We start from the raw sequence: 18,853 nt of genomic DNA, 5'->3' as shown, positions 1-18,853 counted from the left end.
GATTAATGAGGGCCAGAGGGGAGTGAGGACTGGCACATTCTCACCTGCACCGCAAGGACCATGGCCGTGAAGGCAGAACGACTCATGAAGAAACCTAGTCTTCATGCTTGCTGCTGCCAGCGGGGACAGTGGTGGAGAAAAGGAGGCCAAAAAAACTGAGCTTGCTGTCTCTTGCCAGCAAAAACATGAATAAGAATCTTGGGATCCACAGGCCTGGTTGAGTGCGGGTGGCCATGTGGAAACATGGACCTTCTCCATCTTTAAGTCCCTGGGCTCATCTCCCAGGTGCTCCAAGTCTATCAAACTGGGGTTAGGGATTTGGTTGGCACCATGCACGGGACACCTGCCTTCACAGAGAGGGACAGACCGAGGGCCCTGTCCCTGAGGAGCTTGTAGCCAATCTCTTAGTTTTTGTAGTTATTATGTTGTTAGTTTTCACACTGGTCTCCTCATAGACTCTTAGGTCTCTGGGTCAAAGGATTTATTTATTTATTTTTCCCCAGTATGTCTCATGGTGAAAGCTACATGAGGCACAGAGGCAGCATGGCGGCAGCGGCAGGAGGGCTGGGAAGGCTGCCAAGAGGAGCTGTCTGGACAGGGTTTGGAAGGGTCTATGGGGGCCTGGCTGGGGGGAGGGCATCCCAGGCAGAGAAACAGCACATGCAAAAGCAGCTCTGGCAAAACAGTTCATGAAAACCAGGGACCTAATATGGGGCCCCTTGTAGAGAAACGTTCCATCAGCAGAACTCGGAGACCGGAGGACTCAGACGGGGAGAGATTTGGAGAGGATCTTCTGAGAGCCCTGAAATCACACCAGGTAGGCGACCGATTCTGGTTACATGGACAGCCGGGCTCCCAGGCTCCCTGCTCTTATCTTTTTGGATAACGGTGGTGGTTCGTCAGGGTTCCCTGAAGGAGCCAGCCTTTCCAGGACATCCCCCTGTTTTTTTGGTTGTGGGTGATGTTCAAGCAGCAAGAGAAGCTGTCAATCCCATCTGATTTTATGGAAAGGACTGGCCCAACAAACCTATATTTAATGGCAAAAATGATACTTCTAAGGACCATTCTCAGATGGAACTTTCCTGTTGCCAGTGAAATCAGTGAGACACCCCGTGCTGTAGGAGCGGCCCTGTTCTGGGTCTTTGTGACCGACAACACCCGCTGCTGAAGAAGCCAAAGCAGAGGCTGAAACATTCCCACCCGGCTTTTCTCCTGGGCCCCTTTCCCCGGCGCTTTGACACCGATACGGAACAGGCTCTGAGAGGAGGAGGCACGTGGAAGCCTCCGCCCTTTCCCTCCACTTCTACCTGGGTGTCTGCAGCCCCCTCGCACCTTCCTGCCCCCGGAAGGCGACATCATGTTTAGAGGTGCCTTCCCAAAGTGACCACTGGGGGTCACTGTGACTTCGCCCGAAGGAGGCTGAGCACAGCCCCGCCCAGACCCCCAGGCCTGGCGCCTGGACCCCTCCCCGCCAGAAGAGCCGGGCGGTGAAGGCCGGGCTGGGTTTGGCGCTGCACACTGGCACGTCGGGGGAGGGGCAGGCAGGGTGAAGTGGACACCGCGGGCCTGGCCAGTGCTGCTTTGCCAGCTGGACTCCTCCTGGAGTCTGGAATTTCTCCATGGAAAGTCTCCTGTGGCCAAGCACGTGGCCTGCCCGCGCACCCTGAGGCGCCCGCCTTCTCGCCACTGGACCCCCGTTTGGACCCTGGTGGGAAAATGTGGGATTTGGTAGGTGGCCCCATTCCGTGTCTCCCAGCAACCAGAGGCCTTGAAGGTGGCAACCCTCAAAGCCCGAGTGTGGAGTGTGTGGTGTGCGTGTGTGTATGTGTGTGTGTGTACGTGAATGCGTGTGCACGTGTGTTGTGTGTGACTGTGTGTGTGAGAGTATGTGAGTGTGTGCATGCAAAAGTGTGTGTGTGTAGGTGTGTAAGCGTGTATGGGCATGTGAGTCTGCACATGTGCCTGAGTGTATGTAAGTGCGAGAGTGTGTATACGTGTTTGTGTGAGTGTGTGTGCACATGCATGTGTGCACATGTGAGTGTGTATTGCCTGAGCGTGTGTCGTGTGTGGCCGACACTGTAGCATGTCTGTAGGATTGTCAGGCTTCTGGGTTTCCTGGGCCCTGTTGGCAGTTTTTCCGATGAGCAGCCGGCATGGAGACAGAGGCAGTCCCTCTGTGTGGGGAGAGGCGGCTGGTTGGGGTGACCGTTATGAGGCACAAGGGTGGGCGCCCCGTGGAGTGGGTGAGGGATGCACTGAAGGGCCCTGGGTGGCTGGGTGGGGGCACAGTGCTCATGGGCCATGTGGGCCAGCTGCTTTTGCCTTGTTTCCGGGCCATGGGGTCCTCAAGCGTAGGCAGCTACATTTCATCATGGCAGACCCGGCGAGGGCGTGGACGTCCGAGGGCAAGCCCTTTCCCCTCCCGCTGAAACGCGCAGCCGCATGCCTGTCCCGGGACAGCCTCGAGCAGTCGTCTCCCATCCAAAGGCCAGAGCAGTGTTTACACTCGCATTAGTCCTCGGCAGGGAAGCTGATTTTTTGGACCAAATCCCCATCAGGGACTGAAACTCTCTTTCCCTCCCTCCATCCACTAGGAGTTTTTTGTGTGATGTCTTGTTTTTTGTTGCTGTCCGAGAAGCAGAGTGGTGTTGCCAGTCCCTGTTAGTGCCAGGTTCTAACCTGGAGGGACCCCGATGAGCCTGCGAGGTGTGTGACACTCAGGAAGCCCTCCGGGACTACAGGTACGGTACACAGGACAAGAAGGCATCATCCAGGAGACGACACTGAGCCTAAGAAAAGACTTATCATCGAGGACTCAGAAGCCACCAGAGCAGAGAAAAAAAATCATTGCAGACACTGAGTGTGTTGTTCAGAAACAAATCGGCACTCCAGAGGGAATTCTCTGGGCATTGCCCACAGGGAAAATGGGGAAAAATGTTTGGTATTTGTGCCCCAGCCTGGGCTCTGTGCAGCAAGGGGGAGGTTGGGGGTTGCTGCTGTGAGCCCTGGGAATGACCCAGAGACACGCGAGTCAAGAAGGGCCTGGATTCCAGCGTGAGGAGCTAAAGGGTGGCCTTGGGGACAAGGGCTTCTGCAGGGAGTAGCAAATACAGGTGCCACGAAGCTGTAAGGGTGGAGGGTCAGCTGGGAGAATAAAGGGACCTGACCTTGTGCCAGGGAAAGGCCAGGCCACCCTGGCTTCAGGTCTGGCTTTGCGGGGATTAAGAACAATAAACAATCAAATGGAAGTTGAGTGCTCACTGTGTGCCAGGCTCCATCCTAAGTGCTGAAATAGAGAGATATCTACGATCTCATTTAATCCTCACAGCTCTATGAGGGAGATGAGGAGACTGAAGCCTAGGGAATTTAAGACATTGGCCCAAGGACACACATCCATGAAGCTGGTCTCAGACCCGAGTGGAGTGACTTCCAAAGTCATGCTCTAAATGAGCACTTCTCACACACTAATGTGCACGTGAGTTACCCGGGGGACTTCTAAAATGCAGGCTCTGATTCAGTTGCTCGGGGGGAAGAGGGCTTGGACGTGTCCCAGGGTAATGTCTGTGTGGCTGGTCTGTGCACCACACCCCCGTGCCACACGGATCGAAGGGGGTCGTCCTGAGCCATCCATTAGCTCACAGACCTCTTCATCCTCTTTCTTCTTCACATCATCATCTGCTTGCTGAGTAGCCTACTGTGTTAGAAGTTCTACCTTAAACTCATTAAACACGTTGCCTCATGAAAGCTTCGTGATGACACTATGAGCTAAGCGGCATCGTTCCCCTCTTACAGATGAGGAAACAGAGGCTTGGAAAGGTTAAGTCAATTGCCCCACATCACACAGGAAGTGTCGAGCCTCGGTATGGAGTTCAAAGTCTGGGCTCTTAACATTTTGCAAAGAGCAGAGCACTGAAATCGAGCTGGGACTTCCAGGGTGTCAACACAGGCCCTGGAGGCTGAAAAACTTTCCTCTTTAGACTCCAAGTCGGGGAGCGAGGGAGAAAGGACAACTTTCTAGAGTTAGAATCAAACTCCTCCCTTTTGTCCCTTCTCTTGTTCACGGCCCTTCCTTCTCTTCCCCCAGATTCCTCAGCAAAAAGCCAACAATCCTTGCAGCCAGCGTCTCAGCAAGTGCAAACATACTCGACTTCCTCATGCACCTATAATCCCTTCTTAAATAACATAAAGCTATTTGCCCTTATAAATCTCCCAGCAGTGAGCTCCCTGGGATAATCCTGTGTAATATAAACATTAATATATTAATTTATAACTTAATATGAATTAATATATTAATTTATAATTATATATCATATACAATGTAATATATATATAATTATGTGAGCTCCCTGGGATAATTATACATAATATATAATATAATTATATAACTTTATGAGTCCAACTCTAACACAAAAATTCAACCTATTTAAGCCCACAACTCAATTATAATTTCCCCACCGTTTATAGGTCTGTGGCATTTAAATTTGGACTGTCCCTTACATTTCACTTTGTTAGGAGAAGCAGCCACAGAAAGGAAACCTTCTGACTGGGAGAAAGAAGTGACTTTGAATGCCAGCTGTGCCCCCTGCTAGTTTCGTGAACTTGAGCAAGTTTCCGGACTCCCTGAGCTTCTGTTTCCTCCTCCATGAAACGGGGGTGCCAACAGTGCCCGCCTCCTGAGGTTGCCGTGAAGGTTACGTAAGCTGTAACTACGGGGAGGTGTCTGGAATAAGATGGAGGATCGATGAATGTAGAATCTTCTTTTCTCCTGGTAGTGGGAAACAATAACCAGGACGTGACTGGCTTCTCTGTGTCGCTCATGGTTTTATGGTGTCTCCTCCCTTTGAACAGCTAGCCATCGTTTTTCTATAACTGCTAATTACCAAATTAGCCCGCGGCTCTAGGCAGGGGTGGGCTGCGCCCAGATCAGTTCCCTCCTGTGTCATTTCAGTTTTTTTGTTGTTTAGTTTAATTCTTGGGACTGTTTCTAGCTCTGCGCAAGGCCCTACGCCAGCTGGTCTGTCCTTTCTGTGTCTACTTCACCCCCGTTAACCTGCTTGGTCAGCATATCTTCCCGTCTCCTTGCTGTGCTTTCCGGAGGGCGTCTGTCTGGAAAAGGCATTTATCGTATTTATTCTAACCAGCCTTATTTGGCAAGGCAGCCCGGGATTTCAGCTCAGGAGGAAAACAGCTTTGATTATACTGCCCTTGTTTGTGGTACGCACTCTTTGCTGTGTATCCCTTGTCTACTAAGACGGCAAATACTTCTGCAGGAATCCAAGACACAAGTTAAACAGAGTCTGTCTGTGAGCGCGCTGGCAGCCACTGGTCCACGACCGCTTTGACAGCATCTGCCTCGACTGAAACCCACGCCCTGTATCTCCAGTCGCCCACCATCGGTGAGGTTGGGCAGGTAGGTTTTCTTGGATGGGTGAGCCAAAGGCCCCAGGAGGAGCACCGACTAGGTCCCACACCCACCAAGGGGACAGGGAACGCTCCCCAGCCGTGCATCACGGTCACCCAGGGCACTGCCTTAGCCCTTACCACCATCTTCTCTCCCTTTGACTCCAGCCACAGCCTCCTGGCCAGTTCCCTGCCTCTGCCCTTGCCCTCCTCTGTACCGATCTAGCCATCACACCACCTTACTTAAAATCCCTCAATGGCTCCCCATTGTCCTCAAGAATAAACCCAAACTCTTTAGAGGGTGTATAAGGTATGACCAGGCTCTCGCCCTGTCACCGGCCTCTTGCAGCCCATGCTCCGGTCATAGTGAACTTTTGCATTTTCACTCATTCATTCAGTCAAGAAACGCCGATCTAGGACCTCGTACGTGCTAGACACCGGGCTGGACCCTGAGATTCAGTGATGAGCAAACAGTATGATCCCACTTTCGCAGAGCATTAGGCGTAGGGCGGAGGCTGACGATCACGTGATCGTGCCCACGCGTGTGAAACACGGACTCGAGAGGTGCTGAGGGTCAGTGGTAACTGGAGGGGACGAGCCGGCCTCGCCCGGGAACCAGACAGGCTCCCTGAGAAGTGGCCAGCGACCCGGGCGCTGCGAGGGACGCCTGCGTTGACCAGGCACAGAGGCTGACGGGGAGCCTGCTGGGCAGAGGGAACAGCACGCGCCAGCTCTGCGGCAGGAGGGAACACGCGTTTGAGGAGTGGAAAGAAGCAGAGCCGTGGCCTGGAGCACAGAGAGCCCGGGGCACGTGGGTGGCAGGTGAGACTGGAGAAGGCGGGCGGACCAGGCAGGGCCCGCTGGGCCACAGCAAGGGTCTGGGCTCATCCTAACAGCGGCGGGAAGCCCTGGATGTCTGCACGGTGCAACGGCATAACCGGACACGGACTTAGAAAGGGTCACTGACGGTGTGAAGAGAGGATTTGAAGGGGCCTAGGAGAGAATAAGGGGATTCTCAACCACTGCAGTGGTTACGATCAGAGACGACGGTGGCTTAGACCAGGCGATGGCTGTGCCATGGAGAGTAGTGGGCATATTTGATAGAGACTTAAGAGATGAAATCCATGGGAGTTGGCGGTGGGTCGGATGTAAGAGGGCGGGTTGGGGACAGAGCTGTGAGGGCGTAGAGTCAGCAACCACCACGCACCCAGAGGTAGGTCGTACTCACCTGTAAGGGTGGCCCTGGTGGTTGGGCCGAGGCCCTTGGGGACCAGCACCTCGTGGTACTGCTCCCCCGCCAGGGTGCTGTACACAACCTTGTACTCCTGAACCTCTGCCTCACTGTTGTCCCACTCGAGGTCAAGGCTGGTGGCCGTGCGGGAACCAACTCGCAAGTTCTTGGGGGCATCAATCTCTGAAAGCAGACAGACATCGCCGACATCACACACGACCGTGTCCATTTGTGGTGCGTCTCGCACTTTCAAAAGCTTAGCGGTGAGAGCCCACACTCTGGACCGCTGCTCGCGTTGAGTGCACCCCGTGTCTGCCCCTCCTTCTCAGTCTGCCACAGTAACTTCCTCGGGCAGGCCAGGGTCTCACTCGGGAGTTAAATATCAACACACTCTGTGCTCCCCCCATTGCCATTCAGGAGTTCCAGTGGTGTCCTCGAAACCTTAAAATGAACCGATTAATGTCAGAAGCTTAAGAACAAAGCAAGGGAAAGCCCAGTGGGATGAAATCAGAGACAACTCCTGAATGATTAAGATGCAATAGGGCAATATAATATTTGACCACTAAGCAAACAAAGACAGTTGGTGTCAAGATTTTGAAGCTTCAGATATCCTCCCCTGTGTTCACTCACACAGACCCCGCCATTAAGGTTAAGATGCGGAAAGAGGATGTGATGTACGGGAAGAATATAGGCACTGGCGTCAGGCCTCAGTTTGAGCCCAGCTCTGACACTTTTGGTAGCGGGACCATGAACATGGCTTTTAACTTCACTTGGCCCTGACGGCCACCTCTGTGAAAGGGAGAAAAAACGCTGACATTTCATCTTGTTGTACGGATTAGACAATGACTCCGAGGTATGTGGCACAGCGCCTGGTACAAAAATAAGTGCCAAGCCCTGGGCTGGCTCCTGCTGCTCCTGAAGCTTGTCCTGAGTCCCAGAGACGTGGCACCTGATGTCTGCTCTCGAGCTGCAATGAAGGGACCCGGCCTTGGGTTCTCTCCTGCAGTCCTGGGGAGCCGCTTCTCTCCCCGGGGACTGGACATCCCCAAGGGTTTATTTGGGTAGAAACAGCGTAATCAACTTGCAGTGAAATAAAGTTTTGCCCTGAAAAGCTGCCACTTAAAAAGTTCCAAATAGTTCTTGTCTTTGGGCTTGAGCTTCACTTTGGAGTGAACCAACCATGTGTTCTGAGAGGAGCTCCAGTGGATTGTTTAAATTTGCAAATGCAAGGCAGGTTTCCACCAGTTGTTCTTGTGGAAGACTGAAATCAATCCGAGCAGGAGCTTTGGAGTGAGAAGTGCTCTGTTTAGGGATGTAAATTGGGTGAATCTCTTAGCAGATTTATGTCTCTGCAGCTTATTTTTCTGAGAAATGTTTCCTCATTCAGTGTACTTTGGCAAGCCAGATGCTGTGCATTCTTGATGTGCCGTGTGTTACTCCCTAGCAGTCGGATGGAAGAGCTTGGATGGACAGGCGTTGGCGGCACGCACGTGCAGGAGAGACTGGGCAAAGGGGCTGCACCGGGCTTGGGGGGTGGGCCCGAACTGAACTGGAGCAAAGCGAATTTAGGGTTAGGATTGAGGTTGAGACCCGTACCGAGTGCCCTTCACAACTAAAAACCTAGATCTTGGAAATATTAGACTGTGGCTTTGTGTTTTTTTGGTTTTGGGGTGTTTTTTGGTTTTGGTCATAGGGCCTGTGCCCTGTGGAGAAGGGCAGTGTTTTCTCTGAAGGGTTCAGACACTTCCAGTGTCAATGATCCTACCAGGGGTCAATCCTGAGAACAAGGGCTTGGCAGTGGAACTGTTTGCTCCCCGGGGCCTTGAAGCCTGGCCTCCAGAGGGGGCAGCTGAAGGGCACCCCTGTTGGTGGAAGCTGAGCTGGTCCCTGCAACGTCAGCAGGTCCCAGGGGAGGCAAAGCCAGATGTCTAGCGGAGCCCCTGTGGAGGGGCGTGGCACTGTGGACTCCGGTATTAGCCATGTCTAGCCTTTAAAACGTAAATGAGACCAAGTGATTCCCCTGCCAACGTTTCAGTTGCTTCCTATTACAAATGCCTGATTGTGGTCTGCAGGGCTCTGCGTGACCTGTCCCTGCCTGCTTCTCAGATACCACCTGGGAACCGTCTACCCGTATTCACAGTGCTCCAGCTCAAAACACATCAAGCCTATTCCTACCTCAGGGCCTTTGCTCTGGCTACTACCTTTGCCTGGAATGTTCTTCTACAGATCCTCAGGCTTAGGTCATTTAGGTCTTAGTTAAAATGTCACCTCCTTGGAGAGACCTTTCCAAACTACTCAATCCAATATGGCCAGCCCTCTACATCACCATTCACCTCTCATCACAGTACTCATGATTGAAATGATTTGGGTGCTTGCTTTCCTCTTCATTGTCCTGTTCTCCCCCTGGAATATAATTCTCGTGACCCAGGATCTTGTCTATTTTGTTTATTCTGGAGCCTCAGTGCCTAGAACAGTGCCTGAGACCTGGTAGGTGTTCAAAAAATACGTATTAAGTGACTGAATGAATATTGTCAGTTCTCTGTCTTGTTTGCTCCCTCAAAGCCTTTAGAAAAGTCTTGTTAAGTATTTCAGCGGTGGGGCTTTGAGGATGCTTGGGGCGAGGTGGTGCAGGGAAGAGAACAGCGCTGACCGAGGGTTCTGGTCTTGCAAATGCAGGAAGCCCCCTCTGTGGTTTGCAGCCAGATTCTCGGCTGAGGTTCAAGTGTCATCCAGGCTGAAACTGCGACAGAATTTCCTGGAGAATCCTAGAGTGGAGTCACCACGAGCAGGTGGGGGCTGGAACTGTTGTCACTTGGGAGTTCCCTACTAATTTCCTGGGGCTGCTGGGTGTCTTGAACAATTAGAAATTTATTGTCTCACAGACTAAACGTCAAGGTGTTGGCAGGGCCGCTTCCTTCTGAGAGCTGCGAGGGGAATCCGTTGCATGCCTCTCTCCTGGCTGCTAGTGATTTGCTGGTGATCTTTGGCATTTCTTGACTCATAGAAGAATCTCTCTGATCGCTGTCTTCATCTTCACGTGGTGTTCTCCTCGTGTGCATGTCCGTACCTGTGTCCAAATTTCCCCTTTGTACAAGGACACAGTCATACTGGATTATACTGGATTAGGGCCCACTCTAATGACCTCATCTTTATTTGCTTGTCTGCAAAGACCCTATTTCCAAATAAGGTCGTACTCATAGGCGCTGGGGATGAAGACTTCAACGTCTTTTTAGAGGACACAATTCAAGCCATATCAGCAATAAAGAGAGGTCTGGGGCATTTGGGTCAGCTGTCAGACAGCAGCCTGTGGTTGACCAAATGCTCTGGTGGCTGTGCTTGGTGCCTTGAAGGGGTGTGCTCAAAGAGGAGGCCTCCCGTGGAAACGGTCCCAGCATTTCCTCCACGAGAGCAATTGAAGGCAGAACTGCTGAGGGCAGGGACGGGCTTCGGGAATTGGCCTCCGGGTTTCCTTGGGTTGGCTTCTGTCCAATTCCTGGCCTTCGTGTGCTTCAGTCAGGGCTCTTTCCTTTTTTCGGCACAGCTCTAAGACCCAGGCAAACATTCCACTCACCATGCAGAAAGCAAATCTCTGTTTTAATTGCCTGTGCAATTAGCGCACTCCTAGTGTCGAAGCCATCACCTGGAAAAGCACTTTGGCTAATTGGAATTTAAGCAGAGTTCTGAAATGACTGAGGGCCCTACTGCGAGGGCCTGGGTACCTTTTCATCATTCCACTGGCACCTGCCAGCCCGGGCCTTGAGAATCTGTCTGCAAAGCTGTTTGCGTCTCCCCATTCCTTCTTTCCCCTCCCCCCCACAGCAGAGGGGAGAGGCTTGGGGTACAGGCTGGGACTGCATCCAGAAGGCAGCCACCCAACAGCTGCCAATCCACCAGGCAACCGGAAACAGAAAAATCACGCCGCAGTGAACTGAAACTCAGGGGGAGCTCCTAGGAGGCAGGATGTAATTGTCTTGATTGGAATTTTCCTGGGCCACCAGCCAATGCTGCTTCCATCTTGTCGGCCTGAACATCGAGAATTTGTTTTTCATCACGCTGCTCGAGAGCTCTCTTCTCCTGCTTTGCCTCTTGAAACCCCTTATCAGAGCTTAGCACAAAGAAATAATTTTCAAACAAAAACTATCTTGAAACTAAGGAAAGAAGGCAGGACTCACGGTTCATGGGAGATACCACCGCCCCGAGCAAGTGTGGTGTGGGATGGGGGAGGGAAGGCTGATCTTGAATTAACCAAGAAGGGACATTGTGGGGTGTCCTTCCTCATGCTCGGCCCTGGACATTTTTGGTTAAGTGAGGGAGAAGGAGGGAAGAGAAATGGGAAGAATTCAGTTCCTTTCTTCAAGGAGCACACGCAGTCACCAGGGATCCCAAGATGTGTTCAGTAAAATTCCCTCTGGCACCTCTGGGTGAGAAGGTGGCATCTGGCACAGGGGCTGGAGAGAAAACCTAGAAGAGCCTTTCAGAATGAAACGCTTCCTTGTCCACTTTGCCAGTGTCTACGCTGGCTCCCTTTTCAGAGGGAGCTTTTCCCTTCCCGGTGTTTCCTTCTGTGTCTAGGCAGCCTTGTCACAGACTGCTGGCCTCCCTGCGCGCCGGGCAGGATGAACTTACCTGAACGCTGAGTTCCGCAGCAGGGCCAGGCCGGCCCTTCGGCTCCCCTCTCTCGTGGGACGGGCTGCTCCGGGGTTCAGGCCTCTACCTGTTCCTCACGCCATAAGTCCCAACCTGAGTGGCCCTGGCTCCTGCCGCGTGGAGAGACTTGCCAACTCCGCAGTGGCCGTCCAGTTTGCAAACCCGTCCGGCTGTCACGCTAAGCTACGTGCTCCAGTCTAGGGGATATTTTGGTGTCCATCTGTCTTATTCGCCTTATTAATCAATTGATTTTTAAACACAGGTGGTGCAGAGAGGTGCTATTTCTCCAGTCACTCTGAGCCTCCTTGAATTCCCTGGCCTCACCCGTCGATGGGCTCTTAGGCCACGACCGAAAGTAGGATGCTTGAATTAGTGATTCTTCTTCTACTTTACCCCATCAGAAGATACCAGATCTTAGATCTTACAGATGTTATCAGTTTTCTTTGATCCCTAGGACAACTTGGAGTTGGCAGAGACATTCCTTGACGTGTGACCTCCCCAAGGCGGAGAGGCTGAGACCAAGATTCTGGGTTAGATAGAGACTCAGTCACTAATCTGTTCATAGGCCCTTGTTGACCCAGTGAGGGGACTTTCTGACACCTCCTTTGGTGTCACCATCCTACTTGCCTACTAGCTGTCAGACTGATGGGCACTGAGAGAGGGAGCAAGTCATCCTGAGGTCTGGCGTTCACGACTGTTGGTGAAGCTCTTCAAGAGGCCCAACGGCCTGGGGAAGGGGAATGGGTGGCCATCACAGCAAGGCAGGAGACCTTCATATGGGCTCTGTTCAGCCCCTCGTCTATGGGTATCGGGCCTCATGTTAGCCTTATTGCTAGTGCTTACCAGTGGAGGGGAGTCACAAAATCTCAGCTGGACAGTCTCCCTGTGGCTGTCCAGGTGGGGCTTTACCACCTCATGGTGGTGAGGCCGTTACAGATTTATAGAATTGTGACAGTGATTTCCAGCAAATGGCAATAAAATGTCTTGAGGAAGAGGCACATTTCCTGAACTCTCGCAAAATTGTCATTTGGGCTAGCAATATGGACGCTTAAATGTGTTCAGGACAAACTTGTCATTTTATAAACAGGAAACCTGAGGCGCATAGCGGGGAAGGACTTACACCAAGCCTCAGGTCCGGCTGGCAGCAGAGGTAGGACGAGAACACAGTTCTCCTTACTGCGAGTGCCCTGCTTCTCCTCTACAGTGTGATTCCCACACCCTCAGGAGGCCCCGAAACCCCTCCTTTCCTTCTTCTTCTTCTTCTTTTTTTTTTTTTTGAGACATGGTCTTGCTCTGTTGCCCAGCCTGGCGTGCAGCGGCATAGCGTCATCATAGCTCACTGCGACCTCCAGCTCCAACTCCTGCCTCAGCCTCCTGAGTAGCTGGGACTGCCGGCACACACCACCCACCACGCCTGGCTAATTTTTCTATTTTTTCTAGAGACGGGAGGTCTCGCTATTGCCCAGGCTGGTCTCGAATCCTCGGCTCAAACGATCCTCCCGCCTCCGCCTCCCAAAGTGCTGGGATTAAGGCAGGAGCCACGGTGCCTCGCTCGCATCCTTCCTGCAGGGCCTGTGGCTGCTCAGGCACATCTCTCCCCACTCCCTTAGTACTCCGCTTGCCGCCGACACCCCCAGCTGGCGCGACCCCGCCCTGGCTCTCGCCTGCCACGGCTTTACCTGTTGTGAACTGGGCGGTGGTGGAGTCGCTCTCGTTGGTCCCTCGGACTGCGCTGACTGACACCTTGTAGCGGGAGCCTGGCCGCAGCGCCTGCACCGAGTACTGGCTCAGCGGGGGCTGCAGCCGGAAGGTGGTCTTCCCGCCTTCCCCGCCCTCCAAGCCGTATTTCAACAGAATGAAATCGACTTTGGCTCGAGGTGGTGTCCATTCCACGAAAGCCACGGTGTCGGAGACGTCTCGAACCAGGATCTGCGTGGGCCCGTCGATGACTGAATGACAAGGATCAGACAGAACAAAAAGAAAATAGCCTTCAGCGTCAGCTCTGTCCTTTCCTTCTCTGAAGGAAGGCATTGTGTGCCAGTCAGAGAGGGGCAGGGGGTTATTAGCCCATATTATAGACGAGGAAAGTGAGACACTGGAAAATGAAACCTCTCTCCCGAGGACACGTAGTTTGCGATGGGGAACTGATACTGGAACTCAGTTCCCCGAATCTCGGTCTAATTCTTTGACCAGACTGTAGCTTCCAGGTGCGGGCGTTCCCCATCGTGCAAGGCAAGGACACTTTCTAACTAGGGAGAGTCGGCCCTTTTCTCTGTGGACATGACGGGACAGAGCACTGAGGACTGGGCTTCCGGTGTTCTCGACTCTCACCCTCCGTCAGCCCTGAGGAAAGATCTAGGAAGTGACCAGCCTGTCTAAACATCCGAGACTTCCAGCTTGGCTGCCAAAGAGGTCACCGGGAGCGTTCGAAAGATGTTCCTGTGCAGCCAGTCCACCCCTCTGCGAGACCGCGTCAAAACCCAAATGACATTCGCATTTGTGGACACGAAATATGCCTTCTAGGGAAACTCGCTCCTCTGCGTAAGAAGGACCCTGGCTTTGGAACAGCTTCTCATGGGTCATTTTTTCCCCACCTGTTCTTGCATGTTCCTGAGCCAGGAGGGCACTGCAGTCACACAGGCCTTCAGGGATCCCCAGCACGTGACCCTCACATGCCCGGGTCCCTGGCGCTGTGCTGCTGAGGGCAACACCTAGAAAGCTGGTTGGTTTCCTGCAGGGCCCAGCACTCATGTTCCAGCACCCACCTGGGGTCCTGTTCACACTGGGTTAGATGGTGGGTGGTGGTGAGGGAATGTAGAAGGGGAGAAAACCAAAGGCTTATTGAGGAGAACAGAAGGTGGTGTTCTCAACTTCCTATGGGATGTCCGCATGGCCAACATGCCCTTCTTTGAGAATTACCTGTTCCTTGCTAAAAGAGTGGGCCTCACTTCCATGTTTACATTTACTATGTGACCACACCCCTCTGACTGGAGCTGATTAAGATTGATATTAATATTCTTTGAGGATTTGCAATGGAAACCAGAAACTCTGGTTCTCTAATTAGCCTATGTTGCGCTATGCGGAGCCTGGGCTTGTGTGGCCATCTTTTCTACACTGATACAGAAATAGAAAACATTTGATCTGGAGAAAGGGAGAGGAAGTGAGGGAGGGAGACAAAAATGAGTGACCATGTGGAGCTTCTAGAAAGATATAGAGAGTGACTGGATTCCTGACACTCCGTTTTCTGATTCAGGTCTTTCGTGAGGCCCAGATGCATTTCTGGCCCTGGGGCTCCCATGAGACACTCTATGCCCTTCCAGTACATTCTCTCTTTTGCTTCAACTAGTCCTAGGATGTTTCTCTTCCTTGTTACCAGACAGGCCCTACTTGTTTTTTTTCACCTGTCCACAGGGGCCCAGCTCCTGCTCTGTCTCCTTCAGGACTATCTCAGGCTGACCTTGTGCCTCTCGATTTTTCAAAGTTGGGCCTTTTCCTGGGTACCCCGTCTTCCCTTGGGATCTAAGCCTAGTCCTGTTCTCTATTAAGCAGTTTAGGATTTTTGTTCTAGCACTAGCTAACATGAAAATCACCAGATCATTTTGGTGCCACCTGGTTTGTAGTTCAAATGAAGTCCTGGTTTTCATATCTGTGACAGTAATGTTTTTTAACAGAACACATCCAGAAAGTTTCTTTTCAGCACGCTGTACTTGGTGGTTTTAGATAACATGGGCCTTTTACATCTAATTTAATTATGAAATGGAGCAAATGACCCCATAGCTGTTGTATAAGCACAGTACCTGAAACATAGTAGACACTCAGTCAATGGGTGCTGAGTAAATGAAATGAATCTCTTTATTCATGAGAAAGAAGGGGAAACATTTCAATGAATTGGAGCTTTTTGGGGAAAAGAAAAAAAGGTGTCAGGGAAACTGAAATGACCACATAAGGCTTTTGTCCTTCAACTCTTTAAATCCACAAAGCCCTAATCATAATGGATTGGACATATTAGAATGCGATCATGTAGCACCGAGGGCTCTAGCTGCGGGAGGTCTTGTAATTTGCATTCACAAAATGGCCTGCCTGAAAGAAGCCGGTCTGAGAGCCTGATGAGGACACGGAGCTTCGCAGCAGGGGGCTGGTGTAGGTCAGACCTTAGCAGAAGGAAATAATTAAACAGTCGTTTCCTCAAACCAGCAGACAGGACTGGGAGCCAGCCATCTTTTCTGTAGCCTCCCTGGACTCTGCCCCTTGGTTGGCCACTTGGTAGCAATGTTCCATTCCAATCACGGAGGTATCAGCTTACTTTCAACTTCGGTCCTCATTTCTAAACAAACACAAGTCCTACTCAAAAAGTAAACGGGAATGTTTTTCCATTTCCTCGTGACTTGTATGTGATGCCAAAATATTAAAAATTTTATTTTTTCTTAATTGAAAAAAAACCTCTGCCTAGTTTTACCACAGATTTCTAGATCTGGAACTTTAAACTTTAATCTTGAGGAAATTTCAAACCAAAACATACTGCAAATTTTGTAAAACTGTGGTTTGGACAGCGTAAGACAAGGTTGGACTACCTTCTCTAAGCACTCTCAATGCTTTAGGAGAAAGACATCTTCAGCTGCGAAGTTCTCTATGCTCTTAGGAGCCATCTTCTCCTTGCAGCCTTTTGTCTTCTACTAATGCTTTCTTAATATCAAATCACAGGAATGACTTGGACACCCTGAAACTCTCTATATCAGAAGAGGAGAATCTGTATGTGCTGGTGTTGGGCTCAGAACAGGATACCCCAAACTCTGGTGCCTTGGCATGCTGAGTACTTGGAACTAAAGGGGACTGAAAGGGCCTCAGAAGCACCTTTGAAGCAAGGTCTCTCTGACTTCTCCTGTCCGCCTATCTCCTGCCCCTCTCACTCCCCTTGTAGCAACTCATAGAAATCGGAATTGCTCTTCCCTAAGGCGGATCATAGAAAGTAGAACTCCTTTCCCCCAAAGCAAGCCATAAAGCCTAGAAAGGTCACTCTCTCTCCTCTCCCTTCTCCCTTGAAGACCATCATTCCAGAGGGCTCCTGCCCCACCGGGGAGGCCGAGAAGGAATGCTACACAGGGAAGTCAAGAGGAATCTGAACAGAATGGCCTTGCTGGTTTCCCTACTTAGTCGTCACCATTAGATCACAGCCTTTGTCCAAATGCATTTCTACATCACTTTCTTTTCCTCAACAAACCTAATCATAAAAATAGAGTGTCCCAGGGTCTTTGGGTCTTCATTTCTACAGGCTCCCATGTCACGTAACACTTTGTTGTGCTTCCTCCTGTTGACCTGCCTTTTGTCATGGGAATGTTGGCTGTGGCCCTTACAATGGGTGAGGGAAGGAATCACACCTTTCCCCTCCTGCAATATCAAATGCCAACTCTTCAGGTTCCAGCAAACCCTTGGGAGCAGAGCGGTGGAAAAACTCCAGCCACTAGCCTTGTAGAGAGATTCCTACACAGCACTTTAGGTCTTGTGGCTATGGGGTTTCTTCTAAAACATACTGTTTGGATCAGAACAGTGGTTTTAAAGCCTTTTGGGGGGTAAAGCTCTTTTTTTTTTTTTAAGAACAAAATTTGAGATGCCTGTACAAAATACAGAACAGATCGAAGTGTAGCTGCCCTGGTTGGAGGGAGTATTAGCGGTCTGGCTCTCGCCTGCTCCTCGCCTCCAGGCCTTGTGTGGAACCCTAGTGCAGTAAAGGAACATAACTGAATGCCACGACAGTTTCACATGCATGTTTTCTAGATTGAGTATGAGCCTCAGCGCCTGATGCTGTTTAGTTTGGATTCAAGTAGCAAAGTATGAATCACTAATCAGTAAACTTGGTCTCATTACATGAGGTTGTGCGTCCCTTTCCTGCCAACTTGGCCTTTTGTCCTGGACTTAGGACTGGCTTTCTGGGGTGTCAATTTCTCTTAATAAAAAATAAAGCTGTACATATATTCACCTATCTCAGTTTCTATTACTGCCAGGGAAAGTTGCTTAATCTCTGAGTTTTAGCTTGCCCGTCAATAAAATGAGAACCAAAAACTATACCAGATGCTGTTTGTAACTTTTGAGACCTTCTTGGTGTGGGCACACACATATGCATCCCAGCTGCTAATTACAGCATTGAAGTTGAGCGTCCTTTGTTAGCTAAGGAAATAATAAGGCAAAATATGGCACGATTAATGAATCAATCCTGGAAATACGATGATTTTGAATGATATGAACTATGGGGATGAAATAATAATAAACTTTAGCGATCACCTTGAACAGTGACCCAACCTGTCCCTACTGGTTTTGAATGACTGGTTTCCTACTGCTTTCACTTCTAAGTATGTTCCCCAGGTATGCATGAATGTATCAGGTGTTGAGCACTTACTCTCATCCACATGGTGCTAATCACCTTGGGTGCTTTGTCTAATTTAATCTGCCTACTAACTTAAGGAGGTATTGTTGTTCATCTTTGTAAAATGAATTGAGGTTTGGGAAAGTTTAGATGACTTTATCCAAATATCACAATAAGTAAGAGGGAGTCAGCTCTTCCTGGTTCCAAAGCTCATGACACTAGGGCCTGGCAAATGAGGCTTCTTAATCAATAAGATCAGAAGAAATATACTGTAAATCTTAACAAAGAATTTTATCCATAGGACACTCTCCCAGATGTCTGCTTGCAAGGATGAGCAAGAAGGAAAAAACCAGCTAAGCAGCTGGTAGAGTAGCTCCATCTCCAACTCCTGAAACCATCTCAGCTCTGGGAGAAGTCCTAGCACCTCTTTTGTCTCTCCACCTCTTGGGCAACTCTGCAGTTCTTCGCCCTGAGTGACCTAACAGGTCGCCATAAGGAGAAGGCTTGGGGGCACTCACCAGTGGAGACGCTGGCCGAGGTTGGGGGGCTCCGGGCCTGTTCTTTCAGAGCAACCACGTTGACAATGTACTCCTCCCCAGGCTTTAGTCCCGTCTGGTTAAAGGACGTAACATCACTGGGGACCTGAGCGATCACTCCTCCCTCATTGTTCTGGAGAGTGGGGAGAAGTAGAGAAAGCAAAAGAGGAAAAATCACGGGGAGAGAAATCTGATGAGAGAAAGATAACAGTGTGGACCACTGACAGTGAACATCTATTCCCACCATGCTGATGGCTGAGAGTCTGGGCCACAAACAACTTCTAGCAGGCTCAATAAGAATGCCACCACCCTGTGAGGATTTGGCGAATGGAGAACCAATTTTTGAGAACATTTTTTTGGCTTCTCCTGGGTTTGCTGAGTTTGCCAGTAAAAATTAGTCATGAGGTGATGCAGATTGGCTCTTGCCAAAGAATAAATGTTTGATGGTTACGGTTAACATCCATCAGAGTTTTTTGGGAACTCAGTGTAATGAGTATGCCCTCGGCTGTTTAGAAGAGTTGTGTGTGTTTGTGTGTAAACATCTTCAAACTCCAACATTCCCAGATTTTTTTTTTATGAGCCGGAGCTATTATTTTGCTATATCTGGAGTTTCTCATGGTGTGACATTGGGTACAAATCTGTCAATACCTTATTTCCCCTTCACTCAGATGAGTTAGGACT

The 18,853-nt window shown here is 50.6% G+C and overlaps 1 protein-coding gene across 1 annotated transcript in view; it reads right to left on the bottom strand.

Annotated features, from left to right (window-relative positions):
• Positions 1-18,853, bottom strand: part of TNR (tenascin R) — a gene marked incomplete at its 3' end in the record, with an annotated part of 354,737 nt that overhangs the window by 16,938 nt on the left and 318,946 nt on the right. Inside the window, exons 7-9 of the mRNA XM_012665247.1 lie at positions 18,155-18,305; positions 12,958-13,227; positions 6,629-6,814 (exon numbers count right to left, since the gene is read on the bottom strand). Coding sequence (XP_012520701.1) covers positions 6,629-6,814; positions 12,958-13,227; positions 18,155-18,305 — 607 coding nt within the window. The remainder of the gene's footprint in view (positions 1-6,628; positions 6,815-12,957; positions 13,228-18,154; positions 18,306-18,853) is intronic.

The sequence above is a fragment of the Propithecus coquereli genome, unplaced genomic scaffold (genome assembly GCF_000956105.1).
Source record: "Propithecus coquereli isolate 6110/MARCELLA unplaced genomic scaffold, Pcoq_1.0 Scaffold985, whole genome shotgun sequence".
Lineage (NCBI taxonomy): Eukaryota > Metazoa > Chordata > Mammalia > Primates > Indriidae > Propithecus > Propithecus coquereli.
Note: the sequence above shows the minus strand (reverse complement) of the source record. Positions and strands in the feature narration are given on the sequence as shown.